At 37.7% G+C, this 12,798-nt stretch overlaps 1 protein-coding gene across 2 annotated transcripts in view; it reads right to left on the bottom strand.

The window, feature by feature from the left end:
- Positions 1 to 12,798, bottom strand: part of LRP11 (LDL receptor related protein 11) — a 94,308-nt gene that overhangs the window by 36,016 nt on the left and 45,494 nt on the right. For both annotated transcript variants that reach the window (XM_072643683.1, XM_072643684.1), the window contains exon 3: positions 5,874 to 6,015. In XM_072643683.1, the coding sequence (XP_072499784.1) occupies positions 5,874 to 6,015 (142 nt within the window). The remainder of the gene's footprint in view (positions 1 to 5,873; positions 6,016 to 12,798) is intronic.

A 12,798-nucleotide genomic window follows, 5' to 3' on the forward strand; every position in this document is an offset into this window, starting at 1 on the left:
GAGTCTAGACTCCAGTTGCCAACATTTTTAGATGGAGCTAATGTATTCAGTTTGGTATGACTATCCTCATTCACTTTAAAGGAAGGCTTCAATTTGGGTGGGGTGATTAATGGAAAGCTATGAAAATACCCCCAAACCATCAATAAGATATTAAAAAACACATGGAAGAAGATGAAAAAATTCAGAACAGGAAAGAACCAAACAAGGCAAGTTTCTGTGATATCCACTTTAAAAACCAATAACAAAGAAAAGATTTATATACACACAAAAGGCACTAAAAAAAATCAGACAAATGAAAAAAATAAAAGAAGGCTCATATATCTTCCCTTGGATTCTTGTTCATGCCACTAACAACCTATGGCACAAGAGTCACTTTCCCCTCCTACACATTTTCATTAAACTCATTTTTAAGTGAGGGTGAATACTGGGTCAGTGAAAGATCACAGATTTAAAGACAGAAGGTATCTTAGAGATTCTTTAGTCCAGCCTTTCATTCTACAGGCAAGGAAACTGAGGTTCACAAAGATTAGGTGACTTGCCAGGGTGCCATGTTTTCTTTTTTAGTGACCAATGTCTTATACTCCTCTTTGTGATAGAGCCCTATACTCACTCACTCATACATTCATTCGATATTTCAGAATGTTATTGAGCTTTGGTTGGCAAATAACTTCTACCACTCATTCCTGCCATTTTTTTCATTGTATAGATTATACCTCAAGACCTCTTTCCCCATAACAATTATAGCTGTGTGTGTGTATATATATATATATATATACACACACACACCCTTGTAAAGTTTGCAAAGCACTTTATAAATATTATGTTATTTCATTCTCACAACAACTCTGGGAGGTGGGTGCTATTATTTTCTCCATTATGGAGATGAGGATATTGAGGCAGACAGAAGTAAACTGCCCAGGGTCACACAGCTAGTAGGCATCTGAGGCTGGATTTGAATCCAGGGCTTCCTGACTCCAAGTCCAGTGGTCTATCTGCTCTGTCTCCTAGCTGCTCATCTCAACCTATCTCCAAGATAACATCTTATTTTTTGTTGTAATTCAGTTATTCCTGACTTTTTGCGACCCCATTTGGGGGTTTTCTTGGCAAAGATACTGGAGCAGTTTGCCATTTCCTTCTCCAGCTCATTTTACTGATGAGGAAAGTGAGGCAAATAGGGTTAAGTGACTTGCCCAGGGTCACACAGCTAGTAAGTGTCTGAGGCTGAATTTGAACTCAGGTCTTCCTGACTCTTAAGTTCAGTGCTCTATCCACTGAGCTCCCCAGCTGCCTCCCACACTAGTGATACATCTTAAAATACTACTTCATTATTTTTAAAGCAGACACTATCTCTCACTATATCATGTGTGTACTCTTGTCTTCTCACTAATAGTTTCTTTTGGTTAGTCTTCAACCTGTGACTATTGCATCCTTTGAGTGAATGTCATAGTGTCCCTGGCATAGGGCAGTGCCTTGTCAGAATCTCTGCTTTTTGCCAATGACAATTTTATTTTCTCCAGATGATGAAATCATATTCCTTCCTGGGCTCTCAAGAAGACCTTTTATCTAATTGAGACTTTTAAGGAGAAGACCTTTTTTTGAAGGATAATTTATCTATTCATAGTTAAATCTGTCTCAATTGAGCACGCATCTAGCATATACAACGTAGACTAAAGGTCTGGCCAGAGCAGGATCATGAAAAGTTTCAGAAGTTCCTAGGAACAAAGTGGATTAAACAGATCTTTTTATAACACAAATATCATATTAGATAGGGAATAAAAGGTACAGTGCACATGCCCAAGCAAAGCCTTAGAGATTTCTACTCTAGAGAAACAAATGATGAAGTTATGCAGTTGGAAAAGTTGGGAAAAAGCAAATGTTTGATCTTGAGGAAGTTGGGGAATAATCGGAATTAGAAAGAAGAGGGTGAGGAGAGCAGTGATAGCAACTGTCACCAGGGAAGGAAGATGGGGAATAGGGCCAGCATTCTAGAGAATTCCAGGGAGATGGAGAGAAATGACAAGGTAGGGAAGGATGTAGAAGAGTTCTGGCATAGCAAAGTCCTTATTAGGTTACATTTTTTTTTTTTAAATTGCCACAAGAAAGCTCTAGGCAACAATGAGTTAATGAAAACATTTGGCATATTTAAATGAGCCATTTGTCCTACTTTAAAAGAACACACACAAAAATGTCAGCTCATGTGTAGAAGAGTTACTTCTGAATACATCTTCAAGCTTTCTCTTTTGAAAATACACAGCCTCTTCATACAAAATCTAATCCCACTGAGCCAGATTTCATTGCACAATTAACACTGTCTGCTGCCTGCTGGCGTGTGACGGGGACGATATGGTAATGAAGTGGCCCTGATTCACTACAGCTCTGCCTGAGCTACAAGGTCATTATATGCTGCAGAATGATGAGCAATGTTTGAAACGTTTCCACCTCCTGTTTTCAATATTTTAAAGAGTTTTACTCCCAGGGTCTGATTCCTAACATCTTATTCATAAGGCAATGACAAAGCCCTAGCTGTAAAGTGTGACTCAAGAGAACATCTGCAGTAACTACATGTGAGCTCGCTCTGTAGCAGGACACAAGGCCATTGGAAGGAAGGCGAGAGTCTGGAGCCTGAAGTTGCTTTTCAAAGGACATTCACTTCACTCTGTCCCAGGCAACTTCAAAGACCTTTTCTCATTTCTAATTGCCAAGTTGCTACTGGAGACTGTAGAATCTGGCCAAGCAAATGGATGGAGGCAAAACAAATGCCTGGCTGTTTGCCCACCATCTGTCTGTCTTAGGCTACTTTCTCCCTGCCCCCAAGACACAAGCAGAGTCAGGTAGTGAGAAAATGGTGCTCTCAAGCTGTCAGAGAAATACACCTTTTCTATTTTGTTTTTAGGGGCCAGGAATATATTCACCTGTTACTTTACACATGGACAGAGACAAAAGCCTAGTTCCAGATCTAGGTTCCCTAGAATCAATATTGGATTGGGAAGTTGGCTAGGCATGTGCCTAGGAGAGTCCTGTGACCCTGATAACTACTAGCCAGAGCAAATCCAACATTTATGATACGTACTGAGCTTCAATCACAAATCATTTAGGTCAACACAGGTACCATTTACTCCTGAGAATACGAAATCATATACTTCATGAGAGGAAGTGTAGTGAAGCTAGCCTAGAACAAGAAACCTAGATTCAAATCCCAAAGTGTACTAAACTAGTCATGTGACCTGTGGACATGCCACTTAAACTTTCTGTCCTTTAACTTCCTCATAAAAAAATGGGCACAATTTCCTATCTCACAGGTTTGTGAGGAATCAATTTATCTAACAAACAAGATTTATTAAATGCTTATTATGTGCTAGGCACTGTGCTACAAAGACAAAAGAAAAATAAGATAGTTCCCATCTTCAAGGAGGTACATACTAATGGGGAAGGCAACATATATCCATATAGATATGCTCAATAAATTCCAAAGCAGATAAAAGGCAATCTTAGTGGGGTAAGCACTAGCAGATGAGGTGGAGGAAACAGGAAAGACCTCATGCAGAAAGTGGTACTCGACCTGAGTCCTGAAGGGAACTCTGTATTCCAAGTGGTAGAAGTGAAAAGTGAAGATCCTTTCTGCTGTAGGAGACCTTGAAATGGTATGGAAATGGGAGGTGGTCATCTAGAAAGCCAATATGACTCGACCATAGAGTGTGGAAAGGAGTAATGGAGAATAAGGCTGAATAGGTAGGATGGGGCAAGGTTATAAAAAGCTTTAAATGCCAAACTGAGGAGTTGATCTTAGAAGTAACATGAACATTTGGAGTTGATGGAGTGGGAGGGAGGGGATATAGTCTGACCTGCTCTTAGGAAAAATCACTTTGGCAGCTGTGAGGAGGATGAATGAAGCAGGGAGATGCTTGAGGCAGGGAGACCAAGTAAGAGGCTATTATAATAGTTCAGAAAAGGTGATGAGGGGCAGAAAGAAGGTGGCTGTGTGAATGGAGAGAAGGAATTGTATGTGAGAGATAAAAATGCTCTTTAAAACTGTATAAAGCTATATAAATGTGAGCTATTATTATTTTCCTGATTTACATCTAGTGCCTTCAAATGGGTGCTCAACAGACTGTTAAGTCAATCACTCCCTGTGTGGCACAGCCGTTAATCAATTGCCCATACCTGGCACAGGAAGTTTACTCTCTATTCATGGGGCTGTCAACTGAGCATCAGCCTAATGCTGGCTCATGGGCAAGGATCTGAATTCTCTCACATGCTCCCGTTGCCAGAATGGAGAAAAGTTGTCTGACCTGTTCCCATAAACCCTTAAAGCTTAAAGTTAAAGGAGGCAAAGTAAATGGTCAAAAATTTTATTTTTTACTCTGTGACCTATAGTTTGTCTCTAGTGTGTCGAGTGGATGCCACATGATGAATTTTGGGGAAGACATGAACAAGACTTGCATAATTTGGGCATGGATGAGTTATGATCAGCATCAGTGGAGATAATACCCACATCAATGAGATCACAAATACAGTGAAAAATGGACAACTGGTGTTCTAATGAAAGCATAATGCACTGGAAGATTGCCATGCTCCATAGGTTTGGAATTCTTAGAAATTTTTCTTTCTAATATGCATGCTGAGCCATATCTTTGATGTGAGCTTAGAATAGTTTTGGAGAAATTATATTTATATTTTAATCCTTCTATCCTTATTACTTGCCCATTATGTTAATTCCTTTGCAAATAATGGAAAGTCCAAGACTGCCAGAGGCTTGCTGCAAGCTTAAGAACAGTATGTAACATCTCAGGCTTACAAATACAGCGTCTCTCCAAAAGTGACTTTCCCAGTAATGGCTAAACAACTTTAGATGTCTTACTTCACCAGCTTCAGTGCTGCCTAGTGCCATTGGTGAACAATCCGCATGACTCATACGGATTGGTTTACCATATGCACTTGATGCTTTCACCTTAGAAATGAGGAGCTTTTAGAAGATAATAAAGTTTGATGATTATTCAAAAGAAATAAAGGCAGTGAGTTTGAATTGGATTTATATACTGAATATTTAAAAATTATTATTACTTATAATCTAATAATAATCTTGTTATTATTTACATATTAATATGGTAGTTATACAATATTTTTAAATAATTAAAACAAAACAAAATCCTGGGAATGTCTTATTAATTTTTATCCATTTAGAATTACATATTAGTAGAGGCTCTGCAGGAAATACACACATACACATTTGCACACATACAAATATATATGTATATGCATATACATATATATGTGTGTGGACACATATATGGGTTGTGATATATAACATATTTATATATACATATATGTATGCATACACATACTAAATCAATCAACAATCTTTCCAACAAGAGACCTAGAATTTAGGAGAAATAGGAAAAATAAAAAAGTAGTAGTTTTATCACCCTGAGCCTATCTTCCAGGGTTGTTGTGAAACTAAAACAAGATAGTATTTGTAAAATATTTTGCAAACAGAATATATATATATATATATATATATATATATATATATATATATATATATATATATATATATATATATATATATACACACACACACACAAACATGTACACATATAAATATATTTGTGGGGCTTTTACTATGCCCTGAAGCTCTCACACTCTATTAACCATCTCATTGTAAATTTCAGGAATAAGAAGCTCTTATCTTGCCCATAATGAAGTGTTAATCATCCTGAAATGATATCAGATTTCAGGTTTTAGAAAATCAAATGGAAGAACCTACAAAAGCCCTTATTCCTGTAAGCATAGGAAGACTACAGATCCATAAATAACATGGGTTTTTTTTTAGTTGAATTATCCTCCAATGATACTTTAATTTTTCTCCCCCTCACCTACTGCAGTTTGTGCCTTGGGGAGTACAGTCACGGAGACATTGTCAGAGCTCCTCTGACCAGCAGTGTCTGTCACAGTCAGTTGGAAGATGTATACTCCTTCTTGCAAGTGGGATAGCTTCAGGATTCCTGATAGAGGTACCTGATCCAAAAACAGGAAACATCACATTTTACTTTGGGAAATTAAAGTATAGAGTTAATATCAAAATGAACTGGCATCCACTGTTAACTAGCATGAGCTAACTCATTTCAGTTGATATGGTACAATTGAACATTTATTGAGCATAAGCAGTGTTTCAGGTCAGTGGTCTTCACACTTCTGATCATGTCCCCCTGTCAGTAAAACACCCTTTAGCATTTATCCCCAATCTGCGTATACTTATTTATATGCATGTTCTGCCATACTAATAACTTAACATTATAACGTTTGCACAAAATAGAAAAAAAAGAGGATGAAATAAAGATGAAATAACATTTTATTCTAGTTTCAGTAGGAAGTTGCTGCAATTGATAGAATAAGGAAGCAACAAGGTCAGATCTATGCTTTAGGAAAATCGCTTTGGTGGTTTGTGTGGAGGAGGGTTAGAGAAGGTAGATTTGAGGCAAGAGTCAGGAATATTTAAAAACAACTTTGGAAATAGTGGTACCAACCTCCAAAATGGTCAGAAAAATAATGATAGACAGGATACGTACACAAACATTTATATATGCATATACGTGTTTGTGTATATATCTTCCATATGCAAAACTCTTTGCAATTATTATTTTGTTTTAGCTTCACAACAACTGTGGAAGAGAGGTTAAGTGACTTGCTCAGGGTTCCATAGCTAGTAAATCTTCCTGATTCCAGCGCCATCCCTGAATCCATTGTGTCACCTAGCTGCCTAAAAAGACAGCAGTCTACATGTTCATGCAGGGTTAGCTGAGATGTCTATTCAGAGAAAAAGCCTAAAAACTTAGTTTTTATCCTCATTTTTTCAAATTGAATATATCTCTCCTTTTATATTGTGCTTCAATGGAAGAATGTAAACCCCGTAGACATGTAACTACCTTGTTATATCGTAGGTACATAGGATTTAGAGCTGGAAAGCGTCCCTATAGGTGATCTAGTTCAACTTCCTTATTTGAAGAAAGTGAGATCAAGAATGGATATGTGACTTGCCCAGGGTCACGACTATGATCAACTATTATTGACACTTGTGCTTTAGAACGGACTGAAGAAAGACAGGTTAAGAGGTTATTGTGGTAGTCCACAAGAGAAATTCTATGAGAGCCTGAAGGAAAGTGGTAGCAGTGAGACTGGGGAAAAAAAAGGATGCATTCTAGAGATATTTTCAAGCTAGGAGCAGTAGGGACTTGGTGACTAATTAGATGGTGTGGGGCAAGAGAGATAGGCAGAGATGGCATCAGAATTTGAGTAATGGGTGACTGAGAAGACGATTGTAGTATTAATAGAAATTGGTGGTTGTTCAGTGGTGTTGGACTTTTCATGATCCCATTTGGGGTGTTCCTGGCAAAGATACTAGAGCGATTTGCCATTTCCTTCTCCAGCTCATTTTACAGAAAGAGAAACTGAGACAAGCAGGGTTAAGTGGCTTGCTCAGGGTTACACAGCTAGTAATTGTCTGAGACTGGATTTGAATTCAGGTCGACTCCACACCTGACATATTATCCACTACATTACCTAGCTGCCCCTATCTGAACAAACGCAGAATCTATTAATTCTCCTCTCACACTTGACCTGCTTTTGCACCAATTTTACAGTTCTCTGGTTTGTTTTTTTTTCTGCTCTCTTTCTCAATGGGTACGGGGTAAGGGGTTGTCAACACTCTCAGGTAAGATTGTAAAAATTGCAGGCAAGGATGTGAGAAACAATGTGGCCCTCCAGAAGTCTCCTGGGCTCTGGATCAAATCTACTTGTGTAACTTTGGGCCAATGACTTAACCTTGCTTGGTCTGTTTTTCCCTAACTAAAATGAAGGGTTTGGACCAGATGGCCTCTAAGACCCTTTTAAAAATACATGATCTTATCTTAATTGGTTCTGGATGATTACTATGATACATAGAACCTGTGAACAATTGATGAAAACTATTTGATACCCTTTACTTGCACTGAAATGTTTTAGTTTATATGACAGGATAAACCAACTTATTTATAAGATTTCTTAACTCTTTTGTGTGTAGCTTTTGTTCTTTGTGGGCCTTCCCCCTCCAGGTGTTGAAATAGTGTGAGGTAATAAAATTTAAACTATATTAAAATTTCATTTGGCATTAGGCCAACACAGACCTTCTGCTTTTGTATACAACACTGACAATTTTTTTTCTGGTGCTCACTATTCCGTTTTCAGTTGCCATTTGGAAATAATTAGATTTGTTATTGTTAAGAGAATACATGTCTAGTTTGGGGCCTTTCTCTCTATTCACAGAGCCACCTTCCTAGTTCTGCCCCTCCTCACCTCTTGCCTGAACTATCCCAATAGCCTCTTCATTGCTCCCCACCTGGCCTAGCCTCTCCCTGCTCCATCCATTCTCCTATGGCTGCCGAAGTGATTTTCCTAAAGAGCAGGTCTGACTGTATCCCTCCCTCACACTCCATAAACTCCAGATGCTCTCTATTTTGGATAGGGTAACAGAGTCCCAAATGTGTGGAAAAGCTATTTCTACTATCTTGAACTTGGCAAGTTTCCGGTTCATTAGTTTTTCCCCATTTTTTTTCTCTTGGGTCTTTTTTCCTGTCTCCAAGTATAAGTGTATATGTGTGTGTGTGTGTGTGTGTGTGTGTGTGTGTGTGTGTGTGTGTGTGTGTGTGTGTGTGTGTGTGTGTGTGTGTGTGTGTGTGTGTGTGTGTGTGTGTGTGTGTGTGTGTGTGTGTGTGTGTGTGTGTGTGTGTGTGTGTGTGTGTGTGTGTGTGTGTGTGTTTGAGACACTTATTAGCTGAATGAAAACAAGTACTCCCTCTAGAGACGGAAGTCTTGATTCAAATCCCAACCCTGATACTTCATTTTTTTAAAAATTCCAAACTTCAATTTTCCAAAAGGAACATTTCCACATATACAACAGAACAGGGAAAGAGAATTGCATAACAAACAATAAATTTCCATTTCCTACAATTTTGTTTTTAAAAAAACTATATAACATTCCACATTATTTTCAAAATGGTTTATTTTTGCTTGTGCTTTCTTTTACACTTCCTATTCTCTTCTGTGCATTAAAAAATTTAAAAAAGTTTCAATGGTTTTGTCTCTTCTCTGACATTACTCTTGCTACCTGTCTTCTTCCTCCACCTTCAACCACCTCAAATTTAAAAGCTGAAAGGAAAAAGAAAAGTTTTATAACACATAAGAATAGTCAAGCAAAATGAATCCTTACAGTGGCCTCGCATGTGCAAAATATGTTTCTTTGTGCACACTGAGTCCATTTTTTTTCTCTGTTAAGAGCTATGTAACATACTTCATCATAGGTTTTCCTGGAGACATAGTTGGTACAACACTGATCAGAATTCTAAAGTCTCTCAAAATTGTGTGTGTGTGTGTGTGTGTGTGTGTGTGTGTGTGTGTGTGTGTGCGCAACCCGCCTTGTCCAGATGAGAAGGAGCTTCAAGTGATGCCCTCTTTCTCCATCCCTTCCTTCATGTTGGTATACCCATCTTCTTTTAAGAGATGTAGCAAGTTCCAGCTCCATCTTTCTCCTTTCTATGCTAAACTACATTTTAATCTCTTTTCTCTTTTCCCTCTTTAAAACCTCAAAGCAGAAGCAATCTACACCCAGGACCTGTTTTTTAATTTAACCCCTCAATACCCTTTGAAGACACGGTGGTTCAGAAGGGTCATTTGTTTCTTCCTATATTAGAATTAGCATTAAATCATCATATAACCCCTTCCAGTTACTCAAATAAATTTATCTTTCTAGGTTTTTTTGACTCCCACAGTTACATTTCAAAGTTTCTACTCAGCTCTGATCTTTTCAACAGAAATGCTTGAGGGTCCATTAAAAATCTACTTTTTTTTTCTACCTGCAAAATTATACTTAGTATTACAGGGCAAATTATTCTTGGTTATAAATATGTATATTTCTAGATATCGTAGATGTTTTAGAATATTGCATTCTAAAATCTCCTCTTGTTTACTGTAGAAGCTGCCTGGTCTTGTATGATTTTGACAGTGGTTCCTTGGTATTTGAACTGCTTCTTTTTTCACGTTTACTGTATTTTTTCCTTTGATATGTGAGCTCTAGATTTGGGCTATGACAACTCTAGGACTTTTAATTGGGGGCTTTCTTTCAGAATAGTTATTGGTAGATTTTTTTTCTATTTTCATTCTGCTCTCTGATTCTAACAGATGTGAGCAGTTATTATTTGGGTTTTCTTGAAATAGGGTCCAGGCTTCTAAAAAAAAAAAGAGTTTTCAGTGAGTTCCCTGATTCTTAAATGATCTTGAGATTTATTTTTCAGGCCAATAGTTATTTATATCAGATATTTTACATATTTTCTATTTTTGCAATCTTTTAAATTTATTCTAGTATTTATTAGTGTCTCATGGAGTTTTTGATTTATGTTTGGTTAATTCTAGTTTTCAGGGAGTCTGCTACTTGGGCAAGTTTTACTGCTTTTTCTTTTTAAGTTCTTTATTCTCCTTCCAATTATTTCCAAAAGAATTTTTATTTTACTTTTTATCTCTTACCTTATTTTTTTTAAGTACTGATTGACCTTGTGGAAAAATTAATCTTTTCCTTTGAGTCTCAGGTTATAGGCAGTTATTCCTCTTTTGGGGGGAATCTATAGATCTATAATTATTTTTCATATTGGTTAGTGTGTTATTTATTTTACTCATTTCTCTAGTCTTAATTCCTGGTCTGGGGATTTGTGTCAGGATGAGGCTACTCCCTGATGTGTTTCTGGGGTTGTGTAATTGTCCATCCTAAGTCCTGCCCTGGTTTACCACGATTCTGACCTCTACTTCCCAGAGTTGGTTCTGTTTCCTCTCCCCCAACATTGGAAGTTCAGAATGCTGGATCTTGCAGGCCCTCTCTGGCATCTCAGGATCTCAGAGCCCCTGAACTTGAGGTGTCCTGATTTGAGTGACGTCACATCACTCCCAGAGGCTTCCAATGTCCCCCTGGGGCTTTCTGATTACCCTGGCTGCTTCTGGTACTTATTGCCTCTATGACCTTTGGGAAACCACTTAACTTTCTCAGGCTCCAGTTTCCTCATCTATAAAATGAGGGGTTTTGGATCAGATAACCTTTGAGGTTCTTCTGGTTCTAGATCTATAATTCCTACAATTTATTCAGCTTTACCAGTACAATGGGCATAATAATAGCACCTAACTCAAATGCTGGAAGATCAAATGAAATAATATGTGTGTATATATGAGCTATCATTATCAGATATATGTGCTTAGTGTTGTTTTCCTTATAGGACAAATATACTTTTACTCTACAATTTTTACTCTGGTGTTTGATCATTTTTCATTCATGTCCAACTCTTCTTCAATCCATTTGGGATTTTCTTGGCAGGCATACTGGAGTAGTTTGCCATTTCCTTTTCGAAGTCATTTTACAGATGAGGAAAGTAAAGCTAACAGGGTTAACTGACTTGCCCAGGGCCATCCAGCTAGTAAGTGTCTGTGGCTGAATTTGAATATAGGAAGATAAATTTTCCTGACTCCAGGCCCAGCACTCTAACCACTGCACTTCCCAGTTGCCCAATTTTTAACTCCTTCATTCAAATGGCTATAATATACTTAGCCCCTGATCTCTAGGATGGTTCTGCAAGTACCAAGGGATAACAGATATTGCACTGGCCACTTAAATAATCTGTTAAAGGATATCATGAACCATTGTAGTAGCCACAATCAACATGGAGGAAATATATTAATTGCTCAAGTTTTCCTTGAACATTTCTACCTGGATAAAAATGTAAGATGACTCTTCGATCACTGTGTTGCTGGGAAGAGCTGATCATTCATAGTTGATCATCACACAATGTTGCTGAGACTGTGTGTAATGGTTTCCTCATTCTGCTCATTTCACTTTGCATCAGTTTGTGCAGGTCTTTTCAGGTTTTTCTGAAATTTACCTGTTTATCATTTCTTATTGCATAATGGTATTCCATTATATTCATATACCACAGCTTGTTCAGCCATTCCCCAAATGAGGGACATCCCCTCAGTTTCTAATATTTTGCCACCATGAAAAGGGCTTAGAAATGCATGATGTTTTCAATAATCATCCCATGTTAGTTTGAAAGTATATTTGTTGAAGTCCCTGGAGTATAGACCTATTATTTAACTTATCACCTCTCATTATATGCTGTTTTTTTTCATGAAACCCTGAAGTTGATATTCTGCACAGTTTCAGGATAGCATATGCTATTACTACTACATATTATAATGCAAAGTGTGTTTGTGAATCACGTTAGCTTTCTTATTAATTTTTAAAACTAATTTGTGAAATTTAATTTAACATTGCTATACTGAGGCGGACACTAAATCACTGTGAAGTGATTGACTTTCACACTACCTAAGAAAGACAACATGGGCAGCTAGGTGGCTCGGTGGAGAGTCAGGAGGACTCATCTCTCCATTAGCTATGTGACCCTGGGGCAAGTCACTTAACTGTTTCAGTTTCCTCCTCTGTAAAATGATCTAGAGAAGGAAATGGTGAACTACTTGTATCAGTAAACACCCCAACATACACAGGGGAGCTTGCTATCACAGGTTTTTTTGATCTGCTATTTTAAAACTAAAGGCAACTTTTGAGGGGTTAACAATTTTCTTTAATCAAGCACATATATCATTCACCTAGCTCAGGGAAAAAAGTTAGCACCCTGAACTTCAGAGAAAATGCAGGATCAACAGATATGGCTCCCAACTGTCTGTCCGTAATCAACACATATATCACAAATCAGCAGACAAGTGCAACTGTCT

This window comes from Notamacropus eugenii, chromosome 2 (assembly GCF_028372415.1).
Source record: "Notamacropus eugenii isolate mMacEug1 chromosome 2, mMacEug1.pri_v2, whole genome shotgun sequence".
In the NCBI taxonomy this organism is placed as follows: Eukaryota; Metazoa; Chordata; class Mammalia; order Diprotodontia; family Macropodidae; genus Notamacropus; species Notamacropus eugenii.